Source organism: Macaca thibetana, chromosome 4, assembly GCF_024542745.1.
Source record: "Macaca thibetana thibetana isolate TM-01 chromosome 4, ASM2454274v1, whole genome shotgun sequence".
Taxonomy (NCBI): domain Eukaryota; kingdom Metazoa; phylum Chordata; class Mammalia; order Primates; family Cercopithecidae; genus Macaca; species Macaca thibetana.
Window position 1 is genome coordinate 40302713 of NC_065581.1, and position 20052 is coordinate 40322764.

A 20052-nucleotide genomic window follows, 5' to 3' on the forward strand; every position below is an offset into this window, starting at 1 on the left:
ACTGCCTGTCCGCAGGCTAGTCCCCACACTTTAGCCTGAGTGATTCTTCTTAATGCAAACCTGGTCCTGTTACTCCCCTGCTCAAAACTCCCCAGTGCTTCCCAGTGACCTCGGGAGAAAGTCCAAATTCCCTAACAGAGTGAAGTAGACTCTTCATGCTCTGGCTCCTGCTGCCTTCTCCAGCTTCTTCTTTTCATCTCCCACAACCTTCCCAGGCTGGCCCGAATCTCAGTTTCATCAAGTGTCACACTGATTCTCATCTTGGGGACGTCCCCTTTACTTGGAGCCTGTCTTTTCCCCTGGCTAATTTCTGCCTAACCCCTCAGTTTCCACAGTGGCGTCTCCTCCTCTGGATAGCTCTCCAGGACTGTGCAGGTCTACAATGCGTGACACCCCCAGGTGCTCCCCAGCACCCTGCACTTCTGCCATCGTAGGCAGACGGCATACTATATGTGAATTGCCTGTTTACTTGTTTGTTTTCCTTTCAATACGGTAAGCTCCATGAGGAGAGCAACCACGTCTGCTTAATTCAGTCTTTTCTCTGGGGCTTAGAACAGGGGCTTGTACCTAGTAAGCATTCCATAAATATTTGTAGACTAAAAGAAGATAAGCATGTGAGCAAGTGTGTGTGCAAAGGCAACGTGTGCAAGTGAAGAGCACTGAATTGGAAGTCAGAGTAGGACCAAATGCCTACCTCACCTCTTAGCAGCTGGGTCTCAGGCTCTTCATTTCTAGGATTAGAAAGAGATGCCTGTCAGGGCTGGGTTGATGTGGAAATAGCATGCATGCAAATGTGTTTTGTGTGTCATAAATTCATTATGACCATGGCCTGGCAGTGTAGGAACCCCCAGTAGGGAATGTGATGGGCTGTGAGGGAATGTGTGTGGGAAGCAGTAACCACAGATAATAGTTTGTCTCAGCAAACCAAAGGATTAGAAGGGATCTCTGCAAGTCAGTGGTCAAGGACACTCGAGATGGTTGCTGAGTTTCTCATCTTCAATGGGAATAAAAAGGATGGGGGAATTGAGGGAGAATCTGACGTTAACTTCCAAGACCAGTTCCAGAAAGAATCCCATCCTGCTGTGGGTTTGTCCGGCGGAGATACTCATCATGACTGGGGAAGCAGCTGGCTCTGCCCCACACATCATTCACTAGGGATCATGGGCAGTGGCTGCTTTTACCCATGGGCCAAAGAGAACATCAGTGGCTGATGTTCATCAGCCACTCAGTCCCCATGAGCCTCTGCACCCAGATGCCCTGTCATGCCAGCTGAGATTGCTTCCTGAGGATGGTGGGCAAATATGTGTTTGAGGGCAAAGGGTTCCTACAATATCTTTCCTACTTTTCTTGTCTAGAACAACTAACTTAATATGTTACTTTTTCATAGTGTGAACATCCAATACCCTTCCCTGTCAGAGAGGAGGACAGAAGACTGGACCTATATTTTGCCATTTTTTTCCTCCATAAACTTGTACCTTGTACCCTGGCTGCCTGCACTTTACTGTGATGAAGATCCACCCTTTGTTCCCCTTATGCTTTTTAAAACATGCCAGTATTCCTTTTCTGTTTCATCTCTCTGGCTATGGCCTCCCTCTCTCGCCTCCAATTGATCATCTCCTCCTCTGACCCCCAGAAGCCTGCTGCACCCTCCTGCTTCTCGGAAGCTGTAAGTCTTCTCCAGCCATTTTCTTGGCTGCCAAGATTTCTCAAAGTCAATTTCAAATTGTCATTCACAAACAAAAAAAGTGTTTTTTGAGTAGCTGCTTTTTTTTTTTTTTTTTTTTTTTTTTGTGGCCAGCACTGCTTTTAAAATTGTGGAGAGGCTGAGAAGATTTTAATCTAATCTCTGCTCTCAGAGTTTATCATTTTAGTTCAGCAGAAAAGATGTAAATACAAAAGAAAGAAAGGGAAAAATCACAAAGGTTAAAAATGAAAGTCTAATGGGGGCCAGGAAACTCCTCCTCGCCATGGGAGTTACCTCCTGATGGTGCCACATGGTTTCTCTCCGCCCTCGGTCCGGTTTTCCTGTTGGTTTTAGATGGCTGTTCGATTCTACGTCAGAAGGATCCAACTGAGTGAAGGGGTGCTTTGCTTTGTTTAGTTTACATTTTCAACACCTGCATTTCCAATAGCAGTTAAACTCCCCATTTATTTCTTCTTTTGTTATTGAATGGGAGTCTGAGACTGACGGATTCAGTTTGTATGAAAAATCTGCCACAAAAGAAAGTTAGCTTGCAGAGCCTGGGCACTGGTATTTGCCAAGCATGGGGTTTCCAGCCTCTCTTCACATTATTGTATACTATAGGGATGAGTCATGCCTGGAAAATGTAGTGATTGTGAATTGCAATTGTCCTCTGCTGAAAAATCCGGCTTAAGAATTGGCTCACATGCTCTAGTTCACCAAAGGGCGAACATCCTATTCATGTGCCAACATCTTATTTCTCTTGTCACAGACAGGCAGCACAACTTCCTCGGACTGGGGACCAGAGCTTAGAGATGCTAGAGATTCCCTGTGAGAGCAGCAAAGGGTGCAGGAAAAAGGGGAAGAAAAACCTTTCATTAAGTAACATGGGGCTGAGTGCATTGGCTTACACCTGTAATCCCAGCACTTTGGGAGGCCCAGGGAGAGAGGAGGATCATTTGAGCCCAGGAGTTTGAGACCACCTTTGGCAACATAGAGGGACCTTATCTCTACAAAAAGTAAAATTAGTCAGGCATGGTGGCATGCATCTGTAGTCCCAGCTACTCAGGAGGCTGAGGCAGGAGGATCAGTTGAATCCAGGAGGTTGAGGCTGCAGTAAGCCTTGATCACACCACTGCACTCCAGCCTGGGCGACAGAGTGAGACTCTGTCTCTTCAAAAAAAGGTAACGTGGAATGAAGGGGATGGGGGAAACACTCAGTGTCCCCTCCTGCAAATCTAAATCAATTCTTATACTCTGGGGCGGGGCTGAGAGAGTCAGAAGAGATTGTGGGTTACCAATAATCCCTGCATTTGTGCTTAGAACCTACTTGCTATGGGTTACAGAGGCTGAACTCATTCAAGGCTTTTGCGTGGGGGCAATTAGTTCCAGCCCCTATTTAGTGGCATTTTGCCAACATAATGTCCCAACACCAGCACGGTCAGACCACAGAATTAGTCTGACGTGAGAAGTTTGGGGTGAAATGGGAGTCCAGGCTGGTGGGTCCTGGTTGCTGAGGTCTATTAGGAAGCTGAGGCTTAGAGATGAGGCAGGAAGCCGTAACTGAATTTCACCCTGAGTCAACCCCCTCCAGTCTGTGTCTGTATTCCCAGAACTGCCCATCTTCTCACAGTTGGGCCACATGAGTCCTTCCTGTCACTAGATGGACTGGGAGCAAATGTGTGGAAGGGGCCCGGGTTACTGGAAGAGCATTTCCTAAAGTAAGGGTGGCATGGAAGTGTCCCTATGAGCGCCTGTGAGGCCTTCCTTTGATGTCTGTTTTTGAAACCCTGCTTCTGCAGTTATTTGTTTTCATACAAGAACATTTTTCTTATTCCTCTTAAGCAGTTATGAACATGTAATAGCTAATAATTCAATACTCTCCATCAATGCAAATAACAGCTCCAATCCTAAGAAAGGGGTAGGTTCTGGGTTACATCCCCTATACCGAATAGTCCTTTAATGGTTAGTATTACAGGAACATTAAACAGATATAGAAATTTAAAAAAAAATATGGGCCAGTTTCCTAACTTTTCATTTGATTTAAAAAGATGGATTTACTGCTGGGAAAACCTCTTTTCAGAGGAAAGCTTGTGTGAGTTTTATTAGTTCCCTTGCACTATGGCCACAAGGAAGATGGGATCATCGGTATTGCCAGCCCATCCTGCACACCTTAGGTATGTTTAAACTCAAAAGCACATTTGTCGTGTGGGTTGTCAGAACTCTACTGTACAGAGTGAAGTGAGCTCTATATTAGAAGGCTTTGGAAGACCACAACATCCTCATCCCACTCACCCCAGACCCCAATCCCTGCTGAAAATAGACCTAAACTCAGGTTACAAACCAGAACCAGAAACAATGCCAGCTTTAGAATAAGAAAGATGAAGTGCTATGTTCTCCCTAAGTCAGCGGTTCTTCGACTTGAGCATGTATAAGAATCACTTGGTGATTTTTTTTTAACCTGTAGGGTTTGAGGGATCTTACCTTAGAGATTCTGGATCTCATGGTTTCTGGACACTGTCTAAGCCAGTGGTTTTCAAACCTACTTGCTACTGGAATCTGCTTTTTAAAAAGAGATGCTCAGCTTGCACCTAATTTAATTAGAATATCTGGGGAGTCAGGGCCAGGCTTTGGTAGCTTTTAAAAGCTCTATGGGTTCTTTTAATATGAAGCCAGTTATGAGTCCCTTGTGCGAGCTAAGAAGCCTCCCGTATAGACATGGCTGAAGGCTCTTTGGAAGTCTTTTGGATGAGGCAGCTAGCTTGACATGCTTATCTTCAGACAGACAAGGTATCCTGCCCCAACACATCCAACTGGCCATATTAAAAATTCATGGCTTACAACACGGATAAGCATTAGAAGACTTGTGAAACCCTTGGATTTACAGGCTGAAATTTGTGCAGATGTGCATATGTCCCCCTTTCTAGGGAGACAGTCCTCAGCTTCACTGGATTTGCTTTATTTTCTCCCCTATCCCCTTGTTTTATTCATTTACTCATTAATTCCTTTTTATCCCCATGCCCTGCTCCCATTCTTGCAGGTAAAATCTGCTAAAGTATATCTGGAACTCATAAAGTATACCAGGGACTCATAAAGTATACCTTTTTGCTAAAGTATACCTTTTTGTTTGCATGTTTTTCTTTGCTTTCTGTGGATCTATTTGTAATTTATCTGAATGATGTGCTCTTACTCAGTGCTATGCTTTTAAGATCTATGTTAATTGGTATGCATACATCTAATCCATGACTCCCACCTGCTGCATCCTGCTTCATGGGGCATCCGCATTATTCTGCCTGTCTACTTCCCCAGTGATGAATACTCAGCATGTTTCCAACTCTCCTTGGCCATGAATAGCCAAGGTTGCTCACAGCAGCCCGGTGTATGTCCCCTTAAAAACCTGCATGAGAACTTCTTGGGAAATATACCCAGAAGAGGAATTGCTGGGTCACAGTGGGAAGCAAGTAGTTCTTTTGACTAGGAAGGGCTGGACTGCCCTCCATATACAGAACCATATACTCCCATTCCCTTCACTGGATTCCTGAATGAGCTGAGATCTGCCCTCTGGTAAAGTGTAAAAGCCAGGATGATAGTCTAGGCTGGGCCTTTGACCCTCATTGCAGTTTGCTTTTCTGTTTGCCTTTCTTTTTCCTTCTTCCGGGTCTACCTTCTTTCCCATTCCCTGTGGCTGCTGTGTTAAACCTTCATCATCACCCTCAAGTCTCCTATTCTACCGCAACTTCTTTTTCACAGAGAAAATGGAGGTTGTCTTTAATTTTCCCTCTCCTTTTCTCAATGTGCCAATGTCAGCCCCATCTTGATTTATTTTTCCATTCTTGCTCCCTTCCAGGGCTAACCTCCACCGAGCTTTTATTCCCTACCTTCCTGTCTTCCAGGAGCCTTGCTGTGTCAGCTTTTCCTGTTGTTTCTCTACCTCTCTCTTACCATTGGCTTATTCTGTGGTCTATAATATTAGCCAATTCTTTCCCATCCTGAAACCAACTTCCCTTCTACTTAAGCCACCTCTCTTCATTCTTTTTAAAAATGTTTTTCGGCCAGGCGCAGTGGCTCATGCCTGTAATACCAGCACTTTGGGAGGCCAAGGTGGGCAGATCACGAGGTCAGCAGATCGAGATCATCCTGGCTAACATGGTGAAACCCCGTCTCTACTAAAACTACAAAAAAATTAGCCAGGCAAGGTGGTGGGTGCCCGTAGTCCCTGCTACTCGGGAGGCTGAGGCAGGAGAATTGCTTGAACCCGGGAGGTGGAGGTTGCAGCGAGCCAAGATCACACCACTGCACTCCAGGCTGGGCAACAGAGAAAGACTCCATCTCAAAAAAAAAAATGTTTTTTATCTATCACCAACTTTTTAAATGCAGTGACATTTCTTCTCACTCACTCCTCCATGCCTGGCAGTCCAGACAATGGCCTTCTAGTTGCAAAATCTCTGTGCACTTCCCAGTTCCCTCCTGCTTATTTCTCTGTCGCATCTGACACTACTGGCAGTCTGCTTCTTCTTGGAGGTGGCTCTCCTCTTGACTTGGCTCTCAGGACATTATTTTCTCCTGGTTCACCCCGTCTTCTTTCTGTTTCTTCTCAGTCTCCATCATGGCCTCCTTTCCCTCTACCTTCCCTTCAAACTGCTTTCCCTTATGGCTCCCCTCTTTAGGCCTCAGTACTGCCACATGTCCTCCTGAGAGCTCATCTACTTCTTAGGCCTCCTGAGTTGTCATATGATTCTCAAACCCGGATCTCACTTTAATTCAACAAGTAGTTCTTGAAAACTTACTGCGTGCTAGGATCCAGAGTCCCATGTGACATATGAGAGTTCACTCTTCTGAGCTCTAGACCCCTACATCTGATAGAGTTTGTTTGCTACAGTTTGAGGATATGTGTATACCTCACAGACTAGCTAAAATAAATTATATACCTCTAAGTAAGCTTCTTTTGAAGGGGTCCAGAACATAGCCCTGTCTGACAACATGTCAGCAGATAATCCTGTCTGCTCTGATTTTAGCCTGGAGAAGGCACCAAAGGTCTCTGGGTCACAAGATGTGCACATATTTTCTTTGACTAAGACAGGACTGCTCTCCAGAACAGCTGGAGTGCCTGCAGTTCTAAGAATATAATTTGGTCCATAGATTTTTTTCCCTCTCCTTTGGAACAGTAAGACATGGACAGAGTACAGGCTGATGAGAATGACCGTATGATGTGAGAATTGTAAATCATGTTGATACTGTCAGTAACAGACCCTGCCTTAAAGTTGCTTACCCCAATAGTACTGGGACAGTGAGGCTCACACATGAAGGAGAATTGTACCAGGCTGGACATAATTAAATGGGAAACTGAATAAACATTATGCCTTTCTTGTAATAGTTGAGTTGGGCAGATTAGGAAGGACAGAGTAAGCAAATCTCCTCTAGGCTGGCCTGGCTGAGCCTCGGAGGACCAGCTGCTCCCTGAGACAGCCTTACCTCTGTTTCAGAATCTGTTTGTTGTCATCGATGGTAACGCTGTCAGCGTGGTCCCTCTTGAAGATTTCAAAAGCCTCCTGGCGCCCTAAAGACATTTCCTCTCTCATTCCTGTTTGGAGACACAGGGAAATGGTCTCAGTCATGGCATCAGGATCCTATTAATTTCATTGTCACTTTAGTCAGACCACAAAACCAGCCCTGGCTCCAAGAGGCCCACAGCAGAGAGGCTCTGACCAGACAGGTGCCCCCAGGCTCTTCCAGCTGGCCACCAACCTGCCTAGGAGGCCCTTCCAGTGCCACCCGCTGCACCCCGCAGGACTGTGCCTGCACAGCCATGTGACTCGTGGGGGGCGGGGTTTGGAACGCCTGCCTGCTCGGAGGAAATGAAAACCAGAACACCAAGCCCTGGATTGCCGAGGACATCTGCAAATGTATTTTCTTGCCATCGTTCAGTGCCACATTTCTCCCTGGTATGCCCTATTTTGTTTTTCTATTAAATTTCCAGGCATTTAGTTAAAGGAATTATAATCCAAACTGAAAGATAGCATCTAGAAAATTCTGCTCTTAGTCTCTGTGTAACAATTCATTCTTGTTTCCTGTGGTTAGTGAGGGGGGTCTCCGCCTTTCTTCAGGAGTTAGGTTCTCAATCACAAGACCCATGAGCTGGCCATGGCAGGGGTCCCTAGGTCATCTCTAACTTCAATATCCTGTATCGCCTTTGCCAACCCTCACTGCTGGGCGCTGTTCAGAGTTTAACTTCTGGAGCCACGGTCAGTACAGCCAGGACCAGGCTCTCTTCCTCACCACCTCCCGGAATGAGCGTCAGTGCAGATGTGTGCCTGGGACCCCTCAGTGAGAGCCGAATTCACCACTGGATTTTGGATGCATCTACAGAGCCATTTTTTAAAATGCTTCCACCCTTGTTTCCTTTGCTTGGGAGGCCTTTTCCCACGTTTTCCTCTAGTGACTCTATCTCCGTGGAGCTTTCGTCAAAGCCCAGGCAGAACAAACCCTCTTTCCACCATGTTCCTTATCAATACACCTATAACACCCACAGCCCAGTGGTGGACACTGTCACTTCATATGACAATCCTTTCTGGTGAAATGTAAGTTTCTCAGGGGGTAGAGATAATGGTTTTTTGTTTGTTTGTTTCGTGAATCCTTGTGTCTTGTTCAATGTCTAGCATTTAGAAGGTGCTCAGCATACATCTGTGAAACGAATCAGGTTGAGAATGAAGCTGGGTGGTGCCGAGCCTTGCTCTTGCTGTGGGAACACAGTCCGGGGTTAGTGAGGCTTACTCTGAGCCCAAGGGTTCCGCACAGGCTTTCATATGGGCCACATACCACATCTCCTCTTGCCTGGAAAAAACTCTCTGAGTCCCATCACCCATCCTAAGGGTGAGTAACTGGACTAGCCCATCTGACACCAATTTAATGATTACTGTTGATAAAAATAGCACTGTGAAGAATGTCTAAATGGTGAGGCACACAAAGACACCCCGCCCTTTTCCGATCAGAAGCAAATGGGGACGACTCGGCTTTGTCTCCACATCTGCCTTGCACACTCTAGAATTGAGTAGGCCTGGGAATCCGCTTATGTGAGATGCGGAAAGATGATCCCTGGTGCATGAGAGACATTGAGGGGCACGTTTCACCAGCAGAGCCCATCAGGAGCCAGCGGATTAATTCCATACCTCTCCCCTGTCCGGGTCTGCACCCAGTTCTAACAGTGCATGCCTTTTGCTACATAATAAAATAATAACAGACGGTAGAGGGCATGAGACTTTGGACTGGAGTTAGGGAAGAGAAAAGCTCCACAGAGACCACACTGGAACCTGCTTGTGGAATCCCCAAATTGCCTCCCGCAGGGGAGCTGATGAGCAGGCTTCCACCAACAGAGGTGTGGGGGTGGTGGGTGAAAGGGGTGTGGGGGTGGGGAGTGAAAGGCTGCTCAAAAAGCTGCAGGGAAGAAGAGTTCACAGCCTCTTCCCTCTCAGGCTCTGCTTTTTCTGCAGAGTTGACAGTGTGAACTGACAGCTGGGTGGAAAGGACCATGCCAGAGCCCGTGGCACTGTGGCGGCATCCACTCCTGGGAGAACCTACAAGGCACTGAGCAACCCACTGGGACTAACTATATTCCCAACAACCAACAACACAAAAGTAAATGACAATATGAAAACATGAAACAACATGAAATGCACCTTCCCTGAGGGCCTGGGCGGTGGGAGCAGAAAGGACATGGAGGGCACAGAGGAGACAAGCGCAGGAAGTTTGGGATTATTGTGTACAGAGTCTTGAAGGACCTATTAAGAAATTCGGGGCCAGCAGCATAACATATTCTACATGCATTGCCAACTTTCAAAGACTGAAAATGAATAAAGTACACATTATGGGAAAGTTACACTGGAGGGATTTAATACTCTTGATGACTTAAAAGGCACTGAGGGGGTCCTGAAGTGCCAAGGGCTTATCATCAGAAACATAACATTGGCTTTCCTTCTATCACGGACAAAGTATTCTGGAGTTGGAGTTAGTTGATTGTGGTGACCACAGGTGAAGGACATCAGAATGATGGCTATAATCTTGTCAGCTGGTTTCCCAAATGTCCACTCAGGGAGGCCAAGGTGAGGTGGCTGAAGCGTAGCCGGAAGGCAAAGAGGCAAGGCCAGGCCAGGATGCCTGCAGAGACTTCATGGCCACCACTTGGAGCAAGGCTGAGGTCCACAGAGGGAGGCACGTGGGAAGGACTCACGGGCAGCTCCAGTGTGTGAGCCCGGGTCCCAGCCTGGCCCTACCCCTGACCATCCCCATTCTGCTTATTCAGAGCTCATGTGCAGCTCCTTTGGATTACACTAATATACCACTTCTCACCCCAATTTGGGATCAGCTGCAAAGTTAATGAACAGCTTTTATTTACTGAAGAAATCACTTCCTTGTCCCCCTGAGGATTTAGAAAACAGGCTCTTTCTCCTATGGCAAGTTCCTGTCCCTCAGCATGCACTGTATGCGTTTGAAAGAGAAAGAGCAAAGGAGCAAAAAGGGTGATTAAAAGCTCACCTTGCTAACGAGACAATCATCTATTTATTCTCTCAAGAAGCATTTATTTATATTAGGCATTGTGCTAGGCATGTGACAGAGATGTAAAGTTGAATATTAAAGCTTTGATCCTTGGTTTAAAGAATTCGAAGTCCAGTAAGGGAGAAAGAAAAATGAAAAATGGCCAAGCACAGTGGCTCATGCCTGTAATCCTACCACTTTGGGAGGCCGAGGTGGGTGGATCACCTGAGCTCAAGAGTTCGAGACCAGTCTGGGCAACACAGTGAAACTCCATTTCTACTAAAATACAAAAAAAAAATTAGCTGGGCATGGCGGCACACACCTGTAATCCCAGCTACTTGGGAGGCTGAGGCAGGAGAATCACTTGAACCCAGGAGGCAGAGGTTGCAGTGAGCCAAGATAGCACCACTGCATTTCAGCCTGAGTGACAAGGCGTGACTCTGTCTCAAAAAAAAAAAAAAAAAAAAAAAAGAAAAGTGAACAAATATTTACAATGGAGGTTGCCGCTTGCTGTAGAGAGGCATGTGTCCAGCATGCGGGAGAGGGAGGAAGGGAGGCAGGGACTCTCAGGGAGAGTAGAAGGCTGTAAGCAGGAGGGAGCAAGTGAACTTCATCCAGAAGGATCCTGAAGGATGGAGCAGCATTTCCCATGTGGAGAAGACATGGAAGAAGATAGCAGGTGGAGGGGGCAGACATTGGAGTGTGGATTAAAAATGCAACCTGATTAATATGGGTGGCTCTGCCATCCAACAGAAATGACCTCTAGGTGATTAAAAAATGAATTTCTTATATACTCTATACCAAGAATAGTATCATGGGCTTTCTTACATATTATTTCAGTTAAATTTCTCTATGATCTCTGTTAATAATTTCATTTTATAGATGAAGAAACTGAGGCTTAGACAAACAACTGATTATAAAGGGGTGAAAAATGCCCAGCTTTTAGAGGCAGTCATTTCTGCTCTTAGATCAGTTTTTCCAGGGAAAGTAGGCCTGACAGAGAGGGCAAGGTGGTGGGGCTCAAAATGACCTCGTAGTATTAATAGTAGATTTACCCATGAGATCATACTCTTATTCGTGCCTCTCTGTCTAAAATGTTGATTTATTTTTATAATATCACAGAAAAACAGAACCATATATAAATTTTTTACTACCTGCATAGTTTACTTCATCTGTTAATATGTTTTATTATTATTTCTAGAATTTGTAAGCTCCATGAGGGCAGGTATTTTTAAAAAATTTTTATTTCAATAGCTTTAGGGGTACAAGTGGTTTTTGGTTACATGGATGAATTGTATAGTGGTAAAGTCTAGGATTTTAGTGTACCCATCACCTGAATAGTGTACATTGTACCCAATAGGTAGTTTTTCATCCCTCACCCCCCCAACTTCCCCCATTTGAGCTCCAATATCTATTATACCACTCTGTACACATTTGCATACCCATAGCTTAGCTCCCACTTATAAGTGAGAATATGTGGTCTTTTGTTTTCTGTTCTTGAGTTATTTTACTTAGGATAATGGCCTCCAGTTCCATCCAAGTTGCTGCAAAAGACATTATTTTGTTCTTTATGGCTGAGTAGTAATCCACACCACATTTTCTTTATCTGTTCATCAGTTCATGGACACTTGTGTTGATTTTGTATTTTTGCAATTGTAAATTGTGCTGTGATAAACATACGCATCCATGTGTCTTTTTTATATAATGACTTGTTTTCCTTTGGGGAGATACTCAGTAGTGGGATTGCTGGATCAAGTGGTAGATTTACTTTTAGTTCTTTGAGAAATTTCCATAGAGTTTTCCACAGAAATTGTATTAATTTACAGTCCCACCAGCAGAGTATAAGCATTCCCTTTTTACCACATCTGTGCCAACATCTATTGTTTTTTGACTTTTTATTAATGGCCTTTCTGGCTGGGGTAAGATGGTATTTCATTGTGGTTTTAATTTGCATTTCCCTGATAATTAATGATATTGAGCATTTTTGCATGTTTGCTGGCCATTTTTATATCTTTTTTTGAGAGATGTTTCTTCATGTCATTTTCCCACTTTTTAATAGGATTATTTGTTTTTTTCTTGCGGATTGGCTTGAGTTCTTTGTAGATTCTGGATATTACTCCTTTGTCAGAAGCACAGTTTGCAAATGTTTTCTTTCATTCTGTAGATTGTGTGTTTACTCTGTTGATTATTTGTTTTTCTGTGCAGAAGCTTTTTAGTTTAATTAGGTCTCATTTATTTTTGTTTTTGTTGCATTTGCTTTTAGGGTCTTAGTCATGAATTCTTTGCCTAGTCCAATGTTCAGAAAAGTTTTTCCTAGTTTTTTTTTTTTCTTCTAGAATTTTTATGGCTTCAAGTCTTAGAATCTAAGTTTTGAATCCATCTTGAGTTAATCTTTGTATATGGTGAGAGACAGGGATCCAATTTTATTCTTCTACATGTGGCTATCCAATTTTCCAAGCACCATTTATTAAATATAGTGTCCTTTCTCCAGTGTATGTTTTTGTCTGCATTGTCAAAGATCAGTTGGTTGTACGTATTTGCTTTATTTCTGCATTCTCTATTCTGTTCCATTGGTCTGTGTGTCTACTTTTATACCAGTACCATGGTGTTTTGATTATTATAGCTTTGTAGTATAATTTGAAATTAGGTAATGTGATTCCTCCAGATTTGTTCTTTATGCTTAGGATTGCTTTGGCTATTCAGGCTCTTTTTTTGGTTCCATATTAATTTTAGGATTTTTTTTCTAATTTTGTGAAAAGTGATATTAGTATTTTGATAGGAAATGCATTGAATCTGTAGAGTGCTTTGGGTAGTATCGTCATTTTCACAACATTAATTCTTCTGATTCATGAGCGTGGGATGTTTTTCCATTTGTTTGTGTAATCTATGTTTTTTTTCATCAGTGTTTTGTAGTTCTTCTTGTAGAGATTTTTCACCTCCTTTGTTACATATATTTCTAGGTATTTTATGTATTTTTTGTGGCTATTGTAAAAGGGATTGAGTTCTTCATTTGAGTCTCAGCTTGGTCCTTGTTGGTGTAAGCAGTAATACTGATTTGTGTACATTGATGTTGTAAACTGAGGCTTTACTGAATTCATTTATCAAATCTAGCAATCTTTCAGAGGAGTCTTTAGGGTTTTCTAGGTATAAGATCATATCATTGGCAAACAGTGATAGTTTGACTTTCTCTTTTCCAATTTGGATAAAAGCAAGGATTTTTGTCAGTTTCGTTTGCAGCAATATTTCTAGAATCCAGATAGTACTTGGCATACAAGAGCACTATAGTATATTTGGCACACCAAATATCTTTTGAATGAATGAATGAATGAAAAAATGCTTTAGATGCTTAATGTCTTTCCTTCTGGTATAGCATATTGTGATGCTGTGAAAAATGAGGCATGTATCCATTGCTCTCTCTCTCTCTGCCACCATGCTACTGGACAGTTTCATCTCCTACATGGTATGATTTTAGAAATTCAACACCATCTTCTCCACAGTACATGTCACCATGCTTACTGGCCCACCATTAGAGATGAATTCCAACTCCAAGAAGCTTTTATAAAAATGCAACTACAGTCCTGCCCCACATAAAGACGTTTCAATCAATGGAGAACTGCATGCACGACGGTGGTCCCATATGGTGTCACAGTTGTCATAATGTCATAGTGCAACACATTTGTCACATGTTTGTGGTGATGCTGGTATAAATAAGCCTACTGTGATGCCAGTTGTATAAAAATATTGCATATACAATTATATATAGTACAGAATACTTGATAATAAATGATTATTTTACTGGTTCATGTATCTACATACTTTATTTATTTATTTATTTTCGAGACAGAGTTTCACTCTTGTTGCCCAAGCAGGAGTGCAGTGGCCTGATCTCAGCTCACTGCAACTTCTGCCTCTTGGGTTCAAGCGATTCTCCTGTCTCAGCCTCCTGAGTAACAGGGATTACAGGCATCCACCACCATGCCTGCTAACTTTTTGTATTTTTAGTAGAGAGGAGATTTCACCATGCTGACCAGGCTGGTCTCAAACTCCTGACCTCAGGTGATCCACCCACCTCAGCCTCCCAAAGTACTGGGATTACAGGTGTGAGCCACCGTGCCTGGCCTACACGATACTTTTTATCATTATTTTAGAGTGTATTTCTTCTACTCATAAAAAATAAGTTAACTGTAAAAAAGCCTTGGGCAGGTCCTTCAGGAAGTATTGCAGAAGAAGGCATTGTTATCATAGGAGCTGACGTGCCATGTGTGTTACTACCCCTGAAGACCTTCCAGTGGGACAAGGAGGTGTGGAGGTGGAAGACAGTGACACTGATGGTCCTGACACTGTGTCTTTGTTTTTAACAACAAAGTCTAAAAGCTTAAAAAAATAAAAAAATTTTTAAAATAGGGAAAAGCTGATAGAATAAAGATATAAAGAAAAAATACTTCTGTACAGCTGTATAATGTGTGTTTTAAGCCAAGTTATTACAGAGTTAAAAAGTTAAAAAATTAGGTTTATAAGATAAAAAAGTTACAGTAAGCTAAGGTTAATTTATTATTGAAGAAATATTAGAAAAAATGAGTTTAGTGTAGCTTAAGTGTACAGTGTTTATAGAATACACAGTAGTGTACAGTAATGTTCTAGGCCTTCACACTCACTCACCACTCACTGACTCACCCAGACCAACTTTTCCTTCTTCAAGTTCCATTCATGGCAACTGTCCTATACAGGTGTTTTTATTTTTACACTGCATTGTTACTGTACCATTTCTATGTATAGATACACAAATGCTTATCATTGTGTTACAATTGCCTACAGTATTCAGTGCAGTAACATGTTACACAGGTTTGTAGTTGAGGAGCATTAGTTTATCCCATCTAGCCTAGGTGTGTAGTAGTCTATACCATCTAGGTTTCTTTAAGTATACACTATGATGTTCACAAAATGATGAAGTCACCTAATGACGCATTTCTCAAAATGTAACTCAGTTGTCAAGTGACACAAGACTATACTCTTGAAGGTATCATTATTTAAGTGCTAGCAAAGAAAAAATTCACAATGTATTGACAATTAGCCAAGAGGTACTGCAAAGATATACATTTTATCTTCTTCCCAACTTTGTTTAGTCTGTCAGACTCAGCTCCTCATCAGAGCTGAGGACCTTGGAAACTTGCAATGCTCATTTCTAGAGCTCATTTCTTAGTTGTTTCCTTTTAGTGAGTTTTAATCACAGGTCCCAGCACTGGATCCCTGAAAATATGAATGATTAAGAGAAGCCTGCTGGCTTGCTGAGTTACAGAACCATTTAAAACCTAAAGGAGAGGAATTTCTGAGTCTCAATCTCCATAAGGCGACATTGCAATTTGGGTTGTAAGTTGGATGGAAAATATTTACAATATTTCTGAATTTTGATGGTGGTCAAAGAGCATGTAGGTAGAAATGGTAGTCAACAAAGGGCTTTCAAAATCAGCCTCCGGGTTGGGTTTCTGAAACATTAGGCATCCAAATTCTTGTGCGCTGGTCCCTTACCCACCTCTTAATGCTTTCTTTTTTTGTCAACCTGAAATTTAGTTCCTTATTAAGCTAACGAATACAACTTGGTACTTTGGGAAGCCCTCCCCACCCCCAACACAGGGTCCCATGGAAACCAAACGGAAAGGAAAAACATCGGAAGTGGAGAATTTATGCTATTGCCTTTGGGCCTGCTGTCTGATTTCCTTTAGTCTGGGGTACGTGGGCCAGAGCTTATTTTCCTGGCTGCTCCCAAACAACCTACTGCTGCTTAAGCTATTGCTCAAAAATTGACAAAAGTACAATGATGGAGAGAGTTGTGTTATTCATGCTGAAAAATGATTTCCTAGTCAGAGCCAAAAATATATTTTCGTTGGGAGATATTCACTCGCGTGGGGCCTCGGTTCCCTCTGACTAAAGAAGAAAGGGATGAGAAGAAGACCAGCAGGGGATGGTGAACAGTGAGAAGCGGGGTGGATTCCAAGGAGAAGGGGGTTTGGAACTGTTTGGGACTGAAAGCATGAGAAGGCTCAGAGCTGGGTGGGGGGCATGCGGTGCTAAGGCAGGAAGGAAGCTGATGATTCACGGTGGGAATCATATTGAAGGATGATTACACTCTGCGGCTCAATAGTGGAAGCTCTTTAAATTGAAGGTAAGGGAACAGCTCTGATACCATAGTATCATGAATACCTACAACATGTAGTATCTGGAGGTGCATACAAGAATGAGAAGCAATGGGCATGGATCAAGTGTGTTTTTTATATGGTGCCTGCAATAACCTTCTATCTGAAGTGAAATTTCTTGGTAAGTGTTGACTTGGGTGAAATAGACAAAAATATCCTCACCTAAATAATCAGAAGAGAATTCCATTTCAGTGTGTTCCAAACCCCCATCTCCTTGGAATCCAGCACCCCCTTACTCTTCATCGTCCCCTATTGTCTTCTCTCCCCTCTCTTCTTCAGTCGGAGAGAACTGAGGTCCCTGAGTGTGTGGAGAATGAACGGGCTAATGGGAGGAAAAGGAAATAAGGCTTTAGAAGACAGACAAGGCAGAGCTGAGGAAGGGATAATCTATCAAGTTGTAGCATGAAATATAAAGGTCAAGAGGGATAGGAAGGTCAGGGGGAAGGTCAGTGAGCCCACACTCTTGGGAGTGGTGCTGGATGTCTCCAGGGGCATAGAGAGGAAATGGTGGCTTCAGCCAGAAACTCAGGTGCAGGACAAGCCAGCAGCTTCGACGATGGAGAGCCAAGGATGCACTGACACTGGACTGAATACATGCATGGAATGGGGCTGGGAGCTAACAGATCTTATAAGAGAAATGAGCCATCTCCCAGAAAGATTAGATGGAACAGTGGAGATAGTGTCTTTTCCTTCCTCCCACAAGGATGCTTGTGATTTAGGAAGGAGGAGTTTTTGAAAGGTGCATGAAAGGCAAGGATGTTGAATATGCAGCCCCTATGTTACCACTTTCCCTCTTCATACCCCTAGAAGACATCGCTGACCAATCCCAGCATTCTTTTCTGGGAAACTAATCATAGCATTAGAGTTCTCAGCACAGCTTTTCAGCAGCCTCTGCCAGTCAATCATCCCTGGCATAGACGCTCTTCCTTTAATAGGTGGCTTCCAGATTACTAACCAATTAAATGACAACTGCCACTTGATAATAGCAAATGTCATCATTTACTGTTACTGTCATCATGCCGGTGCCACCTGGTCCCATTGCTTTAGGAACGCATGTGCAGATGGCCTCCCCTGGAGAGCAGCGTCATGCCCTAGCATGCGTGTATCACTGAGGAGCCCTCCATTTGTGTTCCTCCACCTCCAGGGTGATGGAGGTCACCACAGTAAGCAGAGCCATCTGTCATGGTTCTGCTGACTTTAAAGGGCCTGGTGTAGCCCAGCTACAATTTGAGGGGTTGCTGGGCGGGTACCGCAGGGTATGAAATCTGAGGATGAGGGGAAGAGAAAAAAAGCCACGGCCAAAGTGACTGCAGATGTGAAGACCAGAGATCAGATCTTTTGGGGTGACCAAGGAGACTCACTCAACCTACTTCCTCCTCTCGATTGACAATTTCTGGAATGGGCTAGTGCCCCAAGGCTTTGAGGTTAAAGGGCTATGTTCAAGTCAGATAATATCACCTGGGCTAGAGTCCTCAGATTAGGACTTGCCTTGGAGTTTCTTAAGCAGCCACATGAAAGATGTCAAAGGAACCTTTAATTAGTAGGTTCTCAGGGCTGGCTTGGACCAGGCTGAAGCATGGTAGGCTTGGCAGGAGCTCTAGGGAGGAGAGAGAAGGGAAAATCTGAAGTGGAAAGCCACATAAACCTTAGGAGACCCACCCAATGGTGGCACCACATCTAAATAAATCAAATGGGTTCCTGACTCCTGATGCCAGAAATCACACATCCCACGGGCTACCCACACTGGCCCAGCAGTGCAGACCGTGCGGGCTGGGTGGAATGAAGCGGGCAGTGCTCAAGGCAGGTTGTGTTTTCCTTTCGTCTTGGTAACTGCATCTGATTCACCCACCTGCTGCAGCTGCCTCCTGGACTGTCCCTTGAGCAGGTGAAGAAAGGGCTGGCATGCCAAGGGAGTGGACAGGCCTGGAGCCTCTGAAAAAATGGCAGCTGCTCTGGGGTAGCTTCTGATTGCCAGCAATAACAAAAGACATCTAAACAGTGGTCCTCAAGAGCATCTGCACAAAACACTCATTTTCCTAACCTAGCATCTCTGGAGTTTTTATTTCGTAAATGTTCTCATCCAGGACAAAGTGCCCACATGGGCTCTTACAGAAATCCGTGGACAGACGCAGGCACTGAGCTTGGAAAGCAGCCTGGGTCATGTTGGCATTTCTGCGTTCTGGAGCCAGCTTAGGAATCTAGAGGCCAGCAATGTTTCCATTAAATAAGACAGCACGCTGTGGCTCCTGCTGCCAGGCCAAACTGGATCTATTGAGTCTTTTCTATTGATTTTAGCCCACAGATGTGGCAGCACTGAAAGAGCCTGGATGTCTAATTCCAGGCTCAATATTTGGACCAATCTTGAGAATCCGGGTGGAAGAACACATGTGTCTGAATTCTTTGTAGGTTGACCGACAGCTCCCTGAACAGAAAGGCAGCAGTTTTCTTTAGCTTAGAAAGAGGCTCCAGATTGGCCAGGCGTGGTAACTGATGCCTGTAATCCTAGCACTTTGGGAGGCTGAGGCGGGCGGATCAAGAGGTCAGGAGATCGAGATCATCCTGGTGAACACGGTGAAACCCCCTCTCTACTAAAAATACAAAAAATTAGCCGGGCGTGGTGGTGGGTGCCTGTAGTCCCAGCTACTTGGGAGGTTGAGGCAGGAGAATGGCGTGAACCCGGGAGGTGGAGCTTGCAGTGAGCCAAGATCGCACCACTGCACTCCAACCTGGGCAACAGAGCGAGACTCTGTCTCAAAAAATTAAAATAAATAAATAAATAAATAAATAAAAGAAAGAAGCTCCAGATTCTACAGAAGACAGGATTCCCTGAATCTCAAATGTCCTTGACAGGTTCCAAAGGCCATGGTTCACAGGGTCCTGTTGAGTGGCTTTCACCCTAATAAGATTAGCTCTTGTGTCAGCTGGTGCTTCAGAGGCAGTGGTTAAAGCATTGTTGACATGTCCTGTTGTCTGAAAAATGAGGCAAATTTTCTATCTATGCCTAAATTAGGAATGGATTTGCTATAGACTCATTTATTTTCATGTATTTAATTTTATTTATTTTTATTTTATTTAAGACAGAGTCTTGCTCTATTGCCCAGGCTGGAGTGCAGTGGTGCAATCTTGGCTCACTGCAACCTTTGTCTCCCAAGGTCAAGCAATTCTTGTGCCTCAGCCTCCCGAGTAGCTGGGACCAGAAGTGTGTGCGACCACACCTGGTTAATTTTTGTATATCTAGTAGTGATGGGGTTTCGCCATGTTGGCCAGACTGTTCTTGAACTCCTGGCCTCAAGTGATCTGCCCACCTCAACCTCCCAAAGCGCTGGAATTATAGGTGTGAGCCACCAGGCCTGGCCAATTTTTATACATTTTTTAAACAGAATTAAAGAATTGCATTCTAGATAAGTAGCAAAAAAATCCCTTCCCTGAAATATGTATGGATTTAAGTAAAATTCTGTTTCCTTAGCTTGTAAGTAAGTAGAGGCAAAATGGAGTTTAGATATGCTTATGTTCACGTTTTGGGGAAAAAAAGGAAGAGGAAATTTATTTTTTTGTGCCTTCCATGTGACAGGCACTGTTCCATATTTCACAAATATTAATTCAATTAATCTTCACAACTCTATTGGTGGTGGTGGAAAGCTAATGCTTATT

At 43.8% G+C, this 20052-nt stretch overlaps 2 protein-coding genes across 4 annotated transcripts in view; one reads left to right on the top strand and one right to left on the bottom strand.

Annotated features, from left to right (window-relative positions):
• DAAM2 (dishevelled associated activator of morphogenesis 2) overlaps positions 1–20052 on the top strand; it is a 979794-nt gene that overhangs the window by 512414 nt on the left and 447328 nt on the right. The window lies entirely within an intron of this gene.
• The window catches only part of KIF6 (kinesin family member 6), a 381700-nt gene that overhangs the window by 87647 nt on the left and 274001 nt on the right, over positions 1–20052 (bottom strand). For all 3 annotated transcript variants that reach the window (XM_050787599.1, XM_050787598.1, XM_050787601.1), the window contains one exon: positions 7154–7262. In XM_050787599.1, the coding sequence (XP_050643556.1) occupies positions 7154–7262 (109 nt within the window). The remainder of the gene's footprint in view (positions 1–7153; positions 7263–20052) is intronic.